The 19367-nt window shown below is 42.4% G+C and overlaps 1 protein-coding gene across 1 annotated transcript in view; it reads right to left on the reverse strand.

Moving 5' to 3' along the window:
• Positions 1-211: 211 nt before the first annotated feature.
• The window catches only part of LOC104465584 (transmembrane protease serine 11F-like), a 36061-nt gene continuing 16905 nt past the window's right edge, over positions 212-19367 (reverse strand). The window contains exons 4-12 of the mRNA XM_010078689.1: positions 19158-19225; positions 15720-15883; positions 9608-9724; positions 8195-8371; positions 7153-7191; positions 3772-3967; positions 2687-2946; positions 1812-1954; positions 212-373 (exon numbers count right to left, since the gene is read on the reverse strand). Coding sequence (XP_010076991.1) covers positions 212-373; positions 1812-1954; positions 2687-2946; positions 3772-3967; positions 7153-7191; positions 8195-8371; positions 9608-9724; positions 15720-15883; positions 19158-19225 — 1326 coding nt within the window. The remainder of the gene's footprint in view (positions 374-1811; positions 1955-2686; positions 2947-3771; positions 3968-7152; positions 7192-8194; positions 8372-9607; positions 9725-15719; positions 15884-19157; positions 19226-19367) is intronic.

Genomic DNA, 19367 nt, shown 5'->3' on the forward strand with positions numbered 1-19367 from the left:
GCTCACAGATGAGGCAGGCAATCTCATATGTTTAGTATAAATTCACAAGGGGTTAGGATCTATGACAGCAAAGATAGCACTTGCTGCAGGCAAAAGTTGCTTCAACCAAAACTACATAGGAATATATATACTAAAAAAATAATCTTTCAGAATTACAGAAAAATACGAGTTACATGTAGTCTATGGAGTTAAATCCATTTTGGTTTTGGAATTAGATGCCGGTTTTTGAGGTAATCCAATCACGGAAATAAGTCACTCGCGTGTAAACTCCAGGTTTGTTTGGTTTGGCACATTCGTCTCCCCAGCTCACTATTCCCACCAGGTACCACATCAGCCTAGAGTCTGGAGTAACCAGCGGTCCCCCAGAGTCACCCTAGAGAAAGAGGAGAGGAAAAAAAAGATTTAATTGATCAGAAGGGAAAATAGAATTCTCTTCAGAGACAGGAAGGTGTCCAATAAGAGAAGAAAGCAAGCAGTATTTCAAGAGCTGCCATTTGTGCAGAAACCAGGCTGTTTCTGAAACTTGACCCCCTGACCTGTCTTCTGGAGTTTTACAGTATCCTAACTCATTTGAAAAAGAAAACAAAACAAACTTCTCTTCTGTTTTGTGAAACACTGTGCCCCACCTGCCTTGTCCTCCCCCTGTACAAAATAGGGAAACACAAATATATGTAGCAATCTAAGCCAACAGGAACTTTTTGGTTTGATTTGGCTTTTTACAGTAACCACTATCCTTTCAACAAATTATTTTAGTCACTTGCAGCAATAACATTTCAAAAAAGATTTCATCAGGAATTTGGTCTTCTAATTAGATAGAATCTCCTTAAGATGTTAGCCACTCTCAAAGGCTGAATTATATGGAAATAATAAACTGGAAACCTGACAGGCTGAAAGGCAATCCTCACCCAACAGACCAAATTCCCCATCTTCCCCCAAAACGCCTTACTGAAATAAACAGCAGTGCCACCCTTCTCTTCAGGTCTCTTCAATGCCCAGGCAGACTGGAACAGAGGGATTGAGCCTCCCAGACTCATTCTGCAAGGAGTTTTGCTTTGGGCATAAATCTGTATGACTGGGATTCGGGAAAGGGTCTGTTTTGAACCAGCACTTATGAATACATTCTTTATAAAAAGCATTAATAGAAATCACTTTTTCCAAAGTTATCATTATGAGAATATTTTCATTTGAACATGAACGTTCCCTTGCAACATTTCCCAATCTGTACCGCACATGTATCCTTAGTGTTCAATTTAGACCTGGTTTCCTTACAGATTTCTTTATTGTTTCAGACAGTTTTCCTTCCACTGATCCAAGTCTGTTACCAGGATATCATAGCAGAGATGATTCAGTTCAGAATTTAATTTCAATGAGTGATTGTGCATTTTTTGCTGGCAACTTAATTGCTACATTCTTAAACTTCTTCCTTCGCAGCTGTTCAGATGTCTGCTCTTGGCTACTTGAGACATGTAATTTTTAGCTCCTGTTTAGAATTTCAGCATTCACTATCTCTGTCAATGTCTTGTCATACCACTTTGCAAACAAATTGTTACTTAGATTTCACACAAGAAATTATGAAAAGCCAATGGGCATGTAGCATCTATTCTGAGTTAAAGAATAAGAACTTCATTTCATGCTATTCTGAATATTATACCAATTTAGCTCTCTTAGCATGGGTTTTATGTACTAAATGATGCGTACTAACTGCTCCTTCATCTTACATCCTTGAATGGAGCCTATTTAAAGGACTAATATTAAATTTTTGGAGTCAGCATTAAAATAGGGCTTTTTTTCTAATTTTCAGCTACAGTTACCTGACAAGCATCTACTCCTCCTTCCAAGTATCCAGCACACAACATCCTGGGTGTTATGTCCCCATCATACACTTCTTTTCTGTTGCAAGTTTTTGAGTCGATAAGTTTCACTGTTGCTTCCTGGAGAGCATTTGGAGCTGGACCTGAGTTGAAAAAAATTTGTGTATTTATCAACAGCATTACTTTGCAGGAATGAAGATACGGGAAGCACATTTAATGTTCTCTTATGGAGGACCAGCTTATCTTGGTTGAACGTGGAGGATTTGCTTGCTGCTCTCTCTAGATTAGGTCCTTATGAGGACAATGCTCACACACTCAGTCTCTCTTTGGAGCTGAACCAGGAAGAGAAGCAATGATTGCATGGTACACAGTGCCTAAAGTGTAACATCATTTATTTTATAGCTGTTCCATACAATACCATGGAACGCAAATTACCTAGTGACTGGGCAGGCAATACGAAATAAAAATATCTTTGTTCGATTGCTAAATCTACTCCCAACATGGCCTGATAAGAGTGTGAGCGTGGGTAAGTCACCATCTGCAGCTCACTCTCCACATTTTCCTGGAAGCTTGCAGAGTTACCTGTAGCTTCTGGCTAGGTTACTTGTATTAAGAGTTTACAATGTGAAATGGAAAGGCTGGAAAAAGAGGACAGTCTTCTTTCTGTTTCCTGCTTCAGTGGATTGTAGCTCTTTGTCCAGTCTAATTTTGGAGCAAGAAACTGCTGCTCACAATTAAACAAACCTGTTGCTTATAGACAAACAATTAGGCATGCTGCCATACAGCACAAGGCTACACAAGTGGCATCAGTTCAGTAGCAGACCAGAGCCACTGCTCATGTAACGTGTGGGTCACCTGGTAGACTCAGGACTCACCGTCATTGGTAAGTGCTCCCCAGCCTGTGATGACAGCAAAAATATTGTACGGAAAAGTCTGAGATGGCTCTGGCAGACAGACACGGTGTATGCTACTCGTAAACTCAACTTGTTTAGAGAGCTGCACAAGTGCAATGTCGTAATCGTGTTCTGGGTAGTGGTACTTTTCATGAACAATAATAGTCTTGATTGATCGTTTCAAGCTTGGTGGCTTCAAAAGAGCTCCAAAAGTAGCAGTCCACTTCTGAGGGTGACTCATGCTGAAAAAGATAAGAGTGCTGTAAGTATTTAGATCTAAATAAAAGTATTCAGGACTTCAAACGTGGTAAGCACCTTTATTGTAAAGCTCCTTTAAGCCAGCTCCCTACTAGATTCTTAAGGCATCCATCACTTTCCACAATACTGTGTCCCACATAATTGCACACTGCTGCTAGAAGAGAGCAATCCTGCATTCCCTCCTCCACCACGGTCTCATACTCCCCGCCTGCTCCTTGTCCCTGATCTAGCCATTGTGCGGCCACAGGGTGTAATGAGATGAAAAAGCTCTTCTGCTAGAAAACTCCTCATCTCCATCTCTCTTTTTGCCTGTTAACGATATGTTCAACCAGCTGTTCCATCTTACATCCCCTGCAGCTTCACAGCTGCCACACTTGAAACAGAAAAGTGCCCTGAGAGCATGGCTGAATGGAGGGGTAGGAACGTCGGGTTGTAACTTCTGGTAGCAGCCTGCAGCAGCAGCAACCTAGCTGTGACACAAAGGAGCACCTTTAGAAACATTTTGTGCAGGACGAAACAAATATTCTGCCATTCAGTCACATTACTTTTTCTGCTCTTCTTTGCTGAATATGCCAAATGACTATTGATTTCCACCTGTACAATTGCCAGTTCTGCTCCAAAGAGTCAGTCTTTAATTTCTTATTGAAACATACCAGTGATGGGTCTGCTCAACCCTGACTTTTCTCCTCCGAGGCAGAAAATTGTTCCCCTGGAAAGAGTCAGGGGTGTGGTACAAATCTGGAAAGCCATACAACCCGATGCACGTAGGCCACATTCTGCTGCAGATTGTCTCTAAACTGGAAACTTACTCTCTGAAGCAGTGCGCCGCAGATACAAGCCACGTATTGCTGATGAGTGTTGCACCACAGCGGTGGATATTATTGTGCTGCAAGCTAGCTTGCCATGGCCAGTCCCCAGTCTCTGCAGAAGATAATCCACCAACTATTCGCAATGATGATGATTTTGCCACTGACTTGACTGATCTGTTCTGCCGTAACCCACAAACTGTCAAAAAGGAGAGAGATCATATTAGCTATTCTTCTGTTTAGCAAACACGCCTGCCCATGGCTGTGAAAACATGTACATTTACACACCACTTAGGTTCTGTAGCAGTATTAACATCAACAAGAAAACATACCTTCCACCAGCCCCTCAAATCAGATATCCTCATGCACAACCCATTCTGTGTCAAGCCTGAATGAACAGCTGACTATTATGGAAAGCCATGATGGTCAGCCATTCAGGCTTTGCTGCGTGAGCAGCCCAAATCAAGAATCAAAACCCTTCACCATACACCCAGGACCATTCCCAAATACAGGGATTGCTAACTGTAATGTCCTGGGTTGTCATTAGGATAAAACATAAACAAGACAAAATGTAAGACGGGAACGATCCAAGCCATGGGTTTTTACCACACATGCATGCAGATTATATCACCAAGATGTCACCTGGAAACAGGGAACCATGCATTGCACAAACAGCAGTCTGCAAGGGGACCTGGAGAGCCACTTCAGGCAAAGAGCATCACACTCATCCAAGCCAGAGACAACAAAGGCATGGATACCTCCAGCATGGTGTGCATCCATGACAAAAAGGATTATCCTCCAATCCCAGAGAGAAATTAAAATATCCATGGTTTCAGCCACTAAACTCAGGATATTCAGGAGCAGCTGAAGCTCCCCAGTAGCTTTAGAAACTTCCTCCAGGGTCAGAGCTGCTTCAGCTGTCTTCTCCCATTCCAACAGCACCAAATCCATCTTACCTGGACCAAGACCCACTAGTTTTCATCCAGGCCCCGATTTCAGCTAGACATTAGGAAAGTTGACAGACAGGACTATCCCAATCCATTGAAAAAGAGACAGAGCTAAGAATTATTTGCATATTGACAACACAATCCAAACCATTGCACTGCCTGTCTCCCGCAGACAGTGACCCAGAAGGGGACAAAGGAGAAATCGGCAGTACGTCACTGAAGAGCTGCCAGCCCCAGGGCCCTTGAAGTCCTCAGAAGCGAAATGCTGGAGTCATGCAGAGTGTAACCTCTGCCCCTTCCTGCTAGGTTCTGCACAAGGTTACGTTAACTGTACCTCATATTCAAAAGCAGCAGCAATAACACAGCAGATTGAAAGCTGTTCATAAATTTGAAAAAATAAAAAAAAAAGAAGTCATGCAATATTGAGAACGTCATGTGCTCAGTGCAGAGTCTGCCCTGTCCTGAGATTTAAAACCACAATGAAGGAAATCAGTGACATCTAAAGATACAGTTACTTGTCCAAAACTTTCCACATGAAAGGAAAGCTGGAAAAGATACTATAATAAGACTGTCTGCACTAGCATGTCTCCCTCTTGACAGCTATTGGTAATCCTTAATTACTGGTCCTAAAACTGCACAATCCTATCAACCACCTGAGCAGTCTGTGTTCAAAACACAGGGAAAAACTCACAGTTCCATCAGAGCCCCAGAACACCAGTACCTAAAATGACCCAAAAAGTGATGTGCTTTAATCTTCCATTACTTGACAGCCTGCTGCTAAGGAACTGAGCAAATCTTCCCAGAGTTAAAAGAAACACAAATTGCAAACAAAGATGGCTTTTTATAACTATTACATCTGCAAACAAGCTGACTTCCTTCTCTGAAAGCTTAAAAACATCTCTAAAACAAACTAACTCAACCCCTGCAGCAATACCTTGAACAGACAGATCGTAATGCCTTATAATTCCATAAGGAACAATTCTGTGCTACTAGCCATTCCAAAATCCGGAACATTTTCATTATAATCACCGTCCGATGTAACTTCTATATTTCCTTGTGGTCCTTCCTTCCTTCCAGTGCACACTAAAGAAAATGACATATTCCCAATTTCTGAGAGCACGCAGAAAGCCATTATTCCAAACTTTTCTGCACATGCCCAATCCTACCAGTTTTTGGGGCACTCCTCACTTGCAGGCTGTGTCAGAGGTCTCTGCTAGGCTGCCATCCTTAAAGCACCAATTGAACAACGTGCTGGTGCACAGACAGGTGTAAACCTCATCGCTCAGGACATGTACAGGAAAACAACGGGCAACAAGGTGGAGATGAATTGTTATGCTACAGAATCCACAACAAGCATCTATTAGAGAGATTCTGCAGTCACTGCTCCAAGATGCAGTTTTAATACTTTACATCAGGGAGACAGAGGACAGGGCATCTGCCCTGTGCAGGCAGGATTAGACTTGACAAAGTATTCTATTTAAATACATGTTTTACTCTATTATAAATAGAGATTGCTTCTAACTATAATCTGCTCAAATATAGAATGCACTCAATCCCTGATAAGGACTCGCCGGCCTTTAGCACATTATAGCACACGTTCAGCTAGCTGCTGTGCCTGATGTTAAAGCAGTCAACTAGCCCAAGCAATTAAGTTCCTTTATTTACTGGAAGTCCTCCACGCTCACTCAATTTTACTTTGTACCCCTAAAAGCCATCGGAGATGTCGTAGCTTTCATGTAGAAGCATGGCTTAGTCTCTGTGTGTCCAAATACCCAATTAAGCAGACACGGTGTAAAACCTCTCAGGGTACCAACAGCACCTGGATCAGGCTAGTAGATAAACAAGCATCCTGAACATTACAGCGCTCAGCCCTCACTCGCTCAGTCCTCAGTTTCCTAGACAGCAGAATCTATAAGATGCACCCTCCACCTTCCACACCAGCACTGCTGGAGGCAGGAGTGCGCCATAGGCACCTAAGCAGCAGTGGCTCCCCCCCTGCCCAACCCTGGGCATTTCTATAGCACCCTCGGCACTTGCTCTTTTCTCATCATTCTCACAGAATTCCTGATGTTTCTGACAGAAAGAACATCTCACTGCAAAAAAAAACCCCAACAAAACAAAAAAAACAAAAAAAAACCTGACCAGGGAACTCAGCAGTAAGGGTAGACTTTTCCTAGAAAGAGATTTTCACCCCATCAACACTATTTTCAAGCCAGTGACGAGTTTTCCTAAATATCCCAGAAGACAGGAACAAAAGGCTTCCCCTTGACTGAGCAGGATTTCTAAGCACATTGCTCACCTGTGTGTAGTATAAGGTCACATTCATTAGACAGGAGAATGAGAAAAAGCTTTTAAGGGCCAGGAAAAAATACTTGGAGACTATTAATGCTAATTAAAACAATTGGAGATTTCCCAGGCTTAAAAAGCCCTCACTTACTGTCATTGAAGAGGGCTTCTGCTCTTTTCGTCTCCAAATCTGAAACAAACAAACAGTCAGGGTAAGGCCAGGACAGGACAAGGTTTCTCATCTGCACGGTCATCCCACCCAGCAGCTATTGAGTGCAGGGCACCACAGGAGCGAGGGCTGAGGGGGGCTGCTAGAGAAACCGGTGTAGCTCATATTGGGTCACATCCTTGCTCTGGCACCCTGCAGTGCTGCTCGCTCTTCTCCAGCCAGCCGCTATCCTCTGAGGACCAGGCACAGGGCCTCCCCCATCCTACTGGACCCTGATGTTTCCAGAGGGGCATCCAGACAAAACAAGCCCTGTAGTACTCAAGATACACAATTTTCTTGGGGAGAAATTTTTACAGCGAAAAGTTTTGAAGTTCCTTTTTTGTAAAAAATCAGCTGGACACATTTTATACCAGAGCGAGGGCCAGAAGAGATCCAGTACTCACTCTGTGCCCTCTTCAAGACCGGAAAGCACTGACTTCACAGCGCCAATGACAGCTTACGATAGCCGTGGCTCACTCTGCTTTCTCCTATCTCCTATCACAACGGGGTGTCTGGGACACTATTAATACTAAAAGAGACAGTTAATAGCAATTTATTGCATGGCACAGCAGGGTCTAGCAATATTCCCCCCTTTAATTTACATGCTGATGGACAATACAATACACTCACGCTGACAATAACAAGCATTGGCTCAAGGTATAAGTCTATCCCCCTTCTTCCAAAATGCTATTTTTACTAGAGCTACCATTTTAGTTGCCAGCAGTCAAAACAAAATTAAAAAAAAAAAATCACGCTTTCAGTACAATTTTTGAATTATCTAGTTACTAGAGTTGCCAGCAGTCAAAACAAAATTTAAAAAAAAAAAAAATCACACTTTCAGTACAATTTTTGAATTATCTAGTGATTCCTGTACAGCATCCACACCTTCACATTTTGTGGCAGATCCCCGTCCTTACCCACTTTATTTTTCTCTTCTGTTTGCAGCTACACAGAATAATATCCTAAATTTGATCCCAAACCACACCTAGCCAGGAGGAGTCTCTTTTGAATGCAAAGGGCTCTGGCTCATCCTTGTCACCTATTGTGCCCATATCACTTGTGTTTTTCTTGTGGGCTTGACTCTCCTCCTGGTATGCAGGGTGAGTTGCATGGTTGCAATCCACCATTTCTAGACATGTACTCATTCGTTTCTTAATATGACCTTAAGCAGATTATGATAGAAAAGGAAACAAACAGAACTCCTGTGCACGTCCAGCTTGTCTGCAGGGAGCGTTACAGAGGAAAGGCAGTGCTAGAACTGCTGTATGCACACACAAATGATGCTTTATTTTGTAAGAATGGGAGATGAGTTATAATTGGACACTTATATAGCAACACAGTCTTATTCACTGTAAACAGGAACTGTTCACATAATAAAGATAAATAAGGTTTACTGGTGGGCAAGCAACAGCTTGTCAGGTGCCCTTACGGTAAAAACACTCACTTGTATTTTCTCAGTTCCTCTGCAAGAAGGAGAAAACCGTGAAGTACAGGTACTTCTGCGTTTCAGGAATGTTGGTTGTATTCTATGAATTTCCATGGATAATATAGTCAGCTGTTGCCAAGATCCCTGACATCAAACTGTAACAGTACCAGACAGTAAAAGCTAGGCCAGCAGAGGGATTCGGCGGCAGTGTAAACATGACTGGTAAGTTACAAAGTGAGAAGGAGGAAAAAAAAAAAAAGGGTGCTGAGCTGCGCAAAGGATTTGGCCGTTTCACCTATATGTTTAGATTGGCAAGAAGTGCTCTGAAAAATCTGGCCCTACTTGTTTATTTCAACTATGACAAGCATCCAGTGTTTTCCTAGAAATTCAGATAGCCTTCAGAACCACAGCAGCATTTGGGTCATGCTAATATTTTATTGCTGGAAACTGGTTAAGAAACCAACAGATGTAATAAACAACGAAAGAGCACCTTTTGCCTTCAAGTGCAATATTGATAATAATGTTTTTTTAGCTCCTCTCTGGGTGGAGAGACATTTACCTCATAATGTCTAATTATAAAGCCTGCAGTCAATTATTAACACCAAGAGTATGTTGCAAAGCTCATCGAGAAGACAATAGGAGCAGTCAGCTTGTTCAAGCGCAGTGTCGGAAGCAATTCAACTGGCATGTTCTCACTGCACAGAGCTTGGCTGTGAGTCACGCAGCTGTTCTGTCTATATCTCTATTCGCCTTTTTATGAGGCACCAAGAAAAAAAGCGCACACCTCATGTGGCCAACATTTTGCTCTGAGATGTACCCATTGGTTCTGGCTGGACCGACTTGTGTGTATTTGGAGAAACAAGTCTTACACACACACACTGCAAATCTTCAATAGGATTTAAGCTTTGGATTTTGGCATATTTCATAACATATGAGGACTATGCAGCCAATGTATTCTCCATACCCACCCACCGCTGAAGGAAAGAGGCCAGTCAATAAATTCAATGCTGTATTCACCAGGTAGGGGCACCGCTTTGCTGTAGAGATCTGCCAGACACAGTGCCCTGACCATGTATCCTGCACTACGAGCTGGAACACAGGTACCAAGGAAAACACCACAGGAACGGAGAAAATCTCAAAGAAAAGGGAGATTTTAAGAGGTGAAAGCACATCTGTCTGGCAACACACCCAGGAACCATCATGCCGTTTAGGACAGGTGAAATTAAGGGCACAATTCCCAGGACTCAAAACCAAGATCCCAAACACAGGTACGTGTTTGGAAACCTGAACTAACTGACACTATTTTCAGGTAAGCCGAGCCCACAGTAGATCCCACTAAAGCAGGGAGCACTTTGGGTTACACGATACTGCTGAAACTCAGGTTGCTTACTGGCTTACCTCGAGGAGCTTGCCTTCATTTGTTTCTAGCTTGACATTTTTCACCCAGCCAACAGCATAGCTGCTCGCACTGTGCCAGCCAACATGTTGCAAGCCCTGCCTTGAAGCCATCACTTGTAAGGCACGAGAGACAATTTCGCTGCCCTGCTCATTTACTAGTTGCCCTAGTTGTTTGCACTACCAAGAAAAAGCATCAATTAGTAACAATTAAAATGTCATATCTCATCCCAACCACATACAGCTGCAAAAATAGTTGTTTGTGCCGCATTTAGGAAAACAGTGTTCAGGCTTCCACTGTAAACAAGAACAAGTTCAACCTGAACATGCGTTGCCTACCTGTAAAATGGAACTCGCTATTTAATTAAAGCTTACCTAACTTAAAAGATAAAACTAATGTTTAAATTAAAATCACAGGAATCCATTGAAACAAGGAGTAAGCAAGAGCAGCAAAGCATCTTTATCTTGGTAATTGTTTATACGCAATAGCCAGTTCGGGAGAGGATTTCTGAGAGAGTTCAGTGCCCAAAGCCCATGAATCTGTTTGGCAACTATCTAAACATTTGCAGGTTCATAGCAACCATTTCTCTCTGAGGGATTCAGAGATTCCTACAGAAAAATGTGCTTGCTTTGCCACGTCTCTAAATAATATCAGGGTCACTACACCAGAAGAATTAATCTTGTGTCCACTGTCTCATTTAACTTTAGCCACAGAGGCCAGTGTTTATATTAAAAGGAAAATAACAAGCAGAACTCCCAGTGACATAAATGCAGCAGACACTATATTGAAGTAGCCCAAGCAAGGCAGGCAAATGCATTATTAGGGGATATTATGCATTTTCAGTGTGGAAAGGGCCGGAGATGGCTGCAAAACTAAAGACGAGAAATCTATTTTAAAAATCTGATCCAGCATTATCTAATTACATCATTTTCCACAGATGGTGATTCCCACAAGAAACTTTACTTTCTGTAAAGTTTTCCACCCGTGATTCTCTGTATGCCATAATATAGCTGCTAGCTTCAAAGGCAAACTGCACGTTCCATTCTCTATTATATCAAGTTCCCACATCTTGCTTGTGTAAGTTGTTGTTTCCCCACAGAGAAGGCAAGGTAGAGATTATCTTAAATGGGGTATGAAGGGAGGAGAGGAATGTAAACATTAAAAAAAAAATCTAAAAAGCAGGTGCTTCAGTACTAACACCACATTCTTCAACATGCATTTGAAGCACAGCTTTGTGAAATGCACCATGCAGCAGAGGAAACTTTTTCCCACTGCCACATTTTAATAACAACTTCCCCAAAACCAGAGAGAATTACAAAATTCTCAGCTGCATCAGAAACAGGGGCTCACCTAGCTCAGCATTATCTAAGGTAACAACGGTGCATGGAGGCCAAAAAAGCATCTCCGGCAAGTTTCAGCAGGTCACCAACCTGGGCAGCTGAGAGGTATGTCACAGAGTGCATCTGCCCTGCAGTGCACACAGAGGTGGGAATAGCTCTACCTGCTTTAATTACATTTTACTCTTTAATTAAATGAAGACCATGAAGGCCCAAGATTCTGGGGTGAGGTGAGAATCAGAGCAGTCCTTCGGATCAGCAGATTCAGTCATGTGGCATAAACTGTGCCCAAAAGGAAATGCAGGAGTTTCCTTAAAGATGGGAAAACATGAGCTTTGGGATCAAGCTCTTGTGTGGTTACGTAGCGCACACAACCTAAAATGTCTCCCCACTAACCTTCCAATATTCTCCCTGCTCTCTCAACAGGAATTACCTCCCTAGAGTTATGCACCCCCGTGGACGAAGCAAAACACAGCTTAGATACAGGTGATGCAATTCACATTCCTTCAGCGGGGGAGAGTAACCTGGCAGAGACAAGACAAAGACTTTGTACCTCTAATTGTCCCCGTCACCCAGCCCTTCTCTCATGACTTATGTCCATGGGACCTGTCCTCACATCCATGACTTCTCCCCTGCCATCAACCATGTATTAATTCCATCTGTGAGGATGGACAGAGGTCCACACCTCACAGCATACTTACAACAGCTCCATCTGGGTGTTCTGCAGCCCAAGGGGGGATCTGCATGGGGAACTAGGTACCAGTTCTGTAGCGTGCACCCTACATCTGTACCTCGACAGCTTTTAGCATTATTTTTCTTCCTGACCTACACTCACACCTCATTTGCAGTCAAGGTCCCACTACAGTAGGAGCAGCCCAAATCACTTGCAACCTCTGCACATAAGGCAGAGAAAGGGAAAAACAAGAATTGAGCGAGGAAATTTAATTAAATTATCTGGGTTGTGCAGGAAGCCAGGCCAGGATGATTTCCTGATTAGTTCCTTCATCACAAGCACATCCTTGCAAAATATTAACTTTATAATACATTTCAGTCCATCTAATTTCAGTCAGCCTCTGTAGACAGCTGCAAACACTGAAATGTACCACCTTGTGCCAAACTAATGACATCCAAGTGGGGAAACGTCAGATCTCCACTTGATTTCCCAATGTGTAGATGCATGTCCTGTTCCACTCCTCCAAGCTGCTGTTGCGGCTTGTAAGGTACAAAAAAGCAGACTGTGACATACGTTATTTGAGATGAAACATTCCTCAGTCATCCAGGTCAGACACTCATCTGTGTGTCTCCCAAAGACAACTCAATAAAGAATTGAGAACCTGTCTCCTAGGTTCTGTACTTTGTATCTGTAAGGAGCTTTAGCAAGTCTCAGATGCCAGATAAACAGAAATAATAACAGTTGACTTGTTGATCAAAACCAATTCATGACTCATTGTTCACAGTCAAAACCCTTGGTGGGAATACTTCCTACTCACTTTGAACAGTGCCAGTGATCTTGCAACCAGCTTCTTTCCGACATCAGAAGTACATTCCCAAAAATACATTTTGGGAGGCTTCCAGCCTCCCTAACAAAGGGAAATAGTCTGGCAAGCTGCTTTACGCTTTGTTTAATAGGGAGCCAGGCTGTGAGGTGACTCCACTTCTAACCAAGAAACCCTGGGGAAAAAAATTCAGCCTTATAGGAGACCTCCTTGGTGCCAGAACTATATAAAGGTCAAACTGCAACACGTTCTTTCAGTGCCAGTAGAAGAGCAAGCCCTAACGTGGGTGTTTTCAGGTCACCCAACTTTGCTATCTCATTTTTCTGGCCCTTGCGCTACTGTTCAGAGAAAACAGGACTTAGTTTGCTTGATTCTCCACTGAAAAAATATTTGGGTTCCCAGGGGGGTTTGTACACAAGAGCAGAGATCTCCGTGACCTCTCATTTTCTATCATAGCAGTAGGGGATGTCTGGAGATACCCCCGTCCTTGGCCAGGGGACTATGAAGCCTAGCTACAAAACAAAGCAGAGACTTCAGTAATAATGCATTTGAAGATACCCTGATGCAAATGTCCTATCTAAAGAACATCTATTGTTTAGTGATGATACAAAACACAGACGATATTATTTTGCTTTTTCTGTTCAGTTTTGCACACTTCCTACTCTTTCACATCTGTACAATGAAGCTTCTCTCTCTACTTTTGAAAAAAAAAACAAAACAACTAGTAAAACACTATCAGTTTAGATTTTATCCCCTGATTATTCCCAGTCCTCAGGAATGAAGTAACAAAGCAAGTTTTACCCCTGGGCTGGCAGACTGCTTAGTTTTGTTCTGCTGCCCTGAACTGCATCCAGAGATCCCAAGTGTTGCATCCAATCTGCAGGAGTTTGTTGGAGCTGATCCCCAAAGCAAATACTTTTCAGTGAAGTGCAAGTTGAGACACCGAATTTAACAACAGGATGATTAGATCCTGGGAGAAAGGCTTAAGGAGGTTCTCCTTATCAGACCCTCCTAGCATGCAATGTTAACAAGTGCCTGACCTGGATTTGTTCAACTAGTTAGCTATGCTTAGCTAAACGAAGCTATATCATGGCCCCCAAGTTAGAATCTTTTGATAAGGTGATTACAATGAACAGGTTAATTATTTTTTTATAAGCCATTAGGAAAATGTTCTGGGATTGCCTCAAGATACACAAGGATTCCAGTTAGCGAAACCATTCAAGCTACTATGAAGCAAAAATTAGAAAGGTGCTGCAAAGCACAGAAAAGTCTGGGGCTTCTTAGCTTCCCTTGGTTTAAATACCAATGTTGTACAGGATATTTCAGGAGGGGAAAGAAGGGGGAAATGCATAACCTAGATCCCTCTCTGGCCTTCCAGGAACTGTTGAAAATTGTCACTTCTCTCAGATGTGGGGAAGAAGACAAACTTAAGCTGAGGCCTCCATCTCCTCCAAAAGCACAGGAGTGCTCTGTTCTATACTCCTCACTTGAGTCAACCTGGTTTTCTTAAACAGCAGCAACAGGAACTTGTCTAAGCCTCAGAACACTGCCAAAATCCTGTTAGCAAAGATCCAAATGGAACCTTTTGTCACCATCTCCTAGAAATGGCAAGGTATTGCTTGTGTTCCTTCACGTCACGTGGAACGGTTGCACCATGCAAGTCATGTAGTGAGTAGTAAACCTATGTAGTCAGTGTCTTATGGTTAGGCTGGGAGAGCCAAGAAAAGCAACACAAAGTTTATCATACACCTTCATCAAATTAACACAGAGATTGCCATCTTTTACTGAGACCAAATGTTTAATGAAAACATTGTCATTCAATTGTATCAGCTAATTTTTTAAACTAGCAACTAGTGCACTATTATAACAGCCCTGGTGCAGTTGAAGGTCAACTAAAACAGAGTTTTGAGTCACTTCCCACATTTACCAGACTGAATAAAAGCAGCTAATCAAATAACTTGTAGAGAAGGATCACAGTCCTTTTCTAACAAGCACTCCTTCCAATTTTATCCTTTATGTAAGGCATCAAATTAAACTGAAGCTTCAAAATTCACTAAATCATGACCTGTCTTTCAAAGAATTTTTTGGGTTTTTTTTAATCTCTCTGGTTGATGCCCAGACACTATTTCTATCCAGGAGGAATTACACACGCTCTTTGCTGAACAGGACCTTCTAGAGTATAAACAACACTACAGAGAAGTGGTGATTCTTTGCCCAAAGGGCTGTCACCTATCATCCCGAGCCATTCCAGTGAGGAAGACTGGTTGGCCCATCAAGAAAAGATAGGTGTATGACAGCTCTATTTGAGTTTCACTGCATTGCCACAATGCAACTTGCCCATTTCAAGTACCAAGAGGCAGAACAAGAGGATGCTCCTGGTCATTTCTGAGTGGAAGTCTGGATCCATCCATCCCACCCCTCAAATCATTCTTTCAGTGCATTTGCTGTTTCCCCACAGAGACTGTTATCCAAGCATAGTTTCTGCACTTTGGGGTTTTGCAGACAAGCAAAGACCTAGGGAGTGTGTTTATTTGTATTGCTGTGTATTGAAGGACTGTGCTGAGGCTCCTACTCTTCACCCTGACAGGAGTAGAGGTTGATAAGGCTGGTACGGCAGTTTGGAGGGACGGTAAGGCTGTACAGAAAGGCCACAGAGCAACAGCCACTGTTAATCCTTATTTAAGACATATTTAAATGACTTAGGGTTTATACATTGCCACTGTTTTGTTCTAACTTAATGAGCAAGAAAGCCAGTCATTCAGACTCAGTAACAGCCATCATCAGAAAGGAAAAACCAAGTCCCATCAATCAGAAAAGGGCAAGAGCTCTCTTAGAGAGAGATGCAGTATACTCACTTGAGATGGTAGAAGATCTGACATTTATTCGCAGGGGCCCAGTGTATTTTTTCAGGCCCCTCCATAAGATCCTTTCAACTCTTTCTCGCAATGTTTCTCTAGAGTCCGTGGAGGAGAACCAGAAGGTGAGCAAAGCCTCTGCCATCACACCATCGCCATCAGGGCTACAAACCAACAAAACACAGTCCGGTTACCTTCAGCCCATTTCTGCATTTCTTAGTTTTTATCATAGTTCCTCTGGCAATGGCAGTGTAACAGAAAGGATTAGATACCTTTTTGAACATTCCATACATTTCAGAGAGATGGAATTGACAAAAGAAATCCAAATGCTGAACGGTCAAACACATCTTAGGCTAGGAGATGGCATGATGTTTTTTTGTGAACAAATGGCCAGACCAATGTTATAATCCTGGAGTCTAAAAAGCAGTCACTGACTACAGGCCTGGGACATGAGCAGGAGCCAATTTGATTGCAAAGAAAAGTTGGATATGCAGCACTTCAGAAACACAAAGCAGATGGTTAACAGTATCTAGACAGACCTTTCCAGGGCCCTGTATATGCACAAAAGAAAAATTTCCAATTGTCATAACTTTGAAGAAAGGGGAAAGACCACACAACCCAATTCCAGCACTGCAACCTCATGTGAAGTGAGAGTATCTGCTCAGCCATACTTGGGAGAACATGACTAATAACCTCAGGCTGTGCAACAATAAATGAAACTCAAGAGCATCTCCAAAAATCTACTTATCACAATCCAAGAGACAGATTTAAAAGGGGCCTTTAACATCTCGCTGAAAAGAACAAACTGTAACTGTACCCATGCTGGAACACACAATTCTACAGCTTGAAGCTGTTTCCACTGCAAAGCCCACGTAAGATCAGAAGAAGCAAAAGGAAGAAAAAAAATATGACAAACAGAATTCACCCAGTACTATTATTTATTTTATCTTAGAGCATCAGATACTGCAAGAGAGTGAATGCTAGACTACAAAGTGTCTAAGCTAGCATAGTAAGTCTTGCTCTGTGCTTGCAGATGGCTCGTGCTTGGTCATTACATGCGGAACATAAGAATATGTGCTGTGAATCCTGTCTCCTGTGCCTCTTCCTGCCTAAGCCAAGAAACAATGACACAGCCCACAGCAGGTGGAATCACACTGACTTCATACAAGGGGCGAGCTAAAAACAGGCTGCTCTGTCTTCAGCATCATTCAGATAGGAAAGGGAGAGAGAAGATCTTCCAGTTATATCTCACCATCTTGGAAATTTGTAATCATAAAAAGGAAAAATAAGAAATCAAAACCAGAAGGCAAGTAGCTTCTATACAAGTCATACGATCAGGCTATGGTCTTTGAAAGGAACACACACCAAAATGAAACAGGTATTCCTAAAAAAACAAAAGGCCATGTGTTGTTATGACACTGAGGCATGCTGAGTGTTTCACAGCTGAGCAGAAAGACATGTTCCTTGCCTCAAGGATCTCACCATTGAGACCGAGTAGCTCTACATGAACTTTCCATCAGGCTGTTTTTTCCCCTTGGTGCCAACTTCAGTATGATTGCCACTCCGTTTATTTGCCAGGTATTATCTGATCCTACTGTGGGTGTTGCTCCGCATTTCTGAGGTGTTCCCTCACCTCTCCCCCCACTCCTCTTCCTGTCCTGTGCCACACTGGAATTACTGTATCAACTCTCACAAGCATACCACACCTCTCGAAACCCTCAGCTAAGTACAGCCCACCTTGAATCACTCACTATATAGCAAAGGTCCAGAGCCAAAGACACCTAATCAAGATTTTGTCTCTCTCAGTGAGCAGTGGGCATTATTACTAAGGTATTGTTCATACTGAGCCAAAAATATACACCATACATTCCAAGCAAACCTACAACGATGACCCTGCTTAAAAGAGCTTGCAGTCTGAGCACTTAAAGAGGCATAAAGCTTGTAGATTTTAAAAAGCAACCAACCTTCGGCACATACAAGTCTTGCATCCAACACAGCAAACATCACAGCAAGTACCTCAGTCTGTCCTTGGGAACAAGAAGTAATGAAAGATATTACTTCTCCCTACAGACTGGCCTCTCGGATCCTTAAACTACCTTGTCTACACTTATAACACGTTAGTCAGTATCTAAAAACATTCCTGAAGCTATATTCAAATAACGACTTGTGTGATTTGCCTAACTGGGGGCTAAGCTAAGGTAGAGCTGGAGGCAGGATTTCACAAACTGTGGAAGAATAAGGTGAAATACATTCATGAGAATAAGTTCTTGAGGATGTTGTCATTAGTGTTGCAGCTTTAGTGTGCAAATTGTTAACATAGTCAAGGTTCAATGCAAAGTGATGAGCACTGTCACTCAGGAACAAGATCATAGTATTACAATAGACTGTTCGATAAAAATGTCACTGTCAGCATTGAATAGTGCTCAAAAATGCAAATCAAACATAAGCTATTGTTGTCAAAAAGAACAGAGAATGAGATAAAAAAAATTTGTTTAGTCATAATCCAAACCACAGGTCTGACCTCTTCCTCTCAAAAAGCAGGGACAGCAGACCTGAGATACAGAGCAGGGTGACAAGGTGACATGGAACAGTTCCTGCAAGGAACGGCTGGGCAGGCTGGGACTTTCAACTGAAGAGTAGAGCTCATGGGGTACAGGAGAGAAAAGGGATACAATGGGAGTGCCTGATACCACTAATTGCATGGAGAGGAGGGATAGACATCAACTTTTCATCACCTCTTCCAGCACAAGAAGTACAGGCCATCAATTAATCCAAAGAAGGTGGTTCTTCCCAAGGAACTCCTTACTAAAGGATGGAGGTGCACAAAATTCCAGAGTCCAGGGGAGACTGGCAAGATCTTGGAAAATAGCTCCACCAGGGGCTGCTCAACAGACAAACCACAACCACTTCTGGGAATCCCAAGTGGTAGATAGCTGGAGGCAGGGAGCATGCTGAGGAGCAGTTACCATACACGTCTGTAGTGCTGCCACTGTTCCCTAGGCACCTACTCGTGCCTATTCTCTGAGACACAACAGTGACAAGTGGGACCTTCTGAACCTGCACAGCCACGCTTGGGTGTTACTTGGCAAGCCCAGCATAGTAGCAGCACCAGAAGTAAAACAATATCTGCATTAGAGTGAAGGAAATAGTTTTGAAAATGTTTTTTATTTCCGGATAACTCAAGTTATATCTGCTTTATTAGCTGAAGCTTAAGATCTGAGCACAAACTTGTATAGAATTTGGACTGACTGAAGTTCATCTTCTGCATCAAAATCCAAAAGAGGGCATGGTTCAGAATAAGATTGTGCTCAATTGGGGATTATGCTTTGGTGTTACATAAAATACACTTCACTGAATCAGATCAAAGGGCTCTCTAGCTGGGCTTGGTGAACATTTCATTGTATCTCAGCTGTACGTGTTTATTATAATCTCACATACCTCACTCTGATTAAGCGTGAACGGATGTATTTTTTCCTTAAAATGGAATTGTGAAATGTCTTGTCAATCTGTTGAAAAAAGAAAAATATAAGTTAACAACAAACGAGGAGAGAAAGGAATGTATTCCTGGAAGAAGCATTCAGAAAACCGCATGCGGTTACAGAATTTACAAACTCACAGACTACAAAGACAAAATCCAGCCCGGTCTTT

This window comes from Pterocles gutturalis, unplaced genomic scaffold (genome assembly GCF_000699245.1).
Source record: "Pterocles gutturalis isolate BGI_N339 unplaced genomic scaffold, ASM69924v1 scaffold12478, whole genome shotgun sequence".
NCBI lineage: Eukaryota > Metazoa > Chordata > Aves > Pterocliformes > Pteroclidae > Pterocles > Pterocles gutturalis.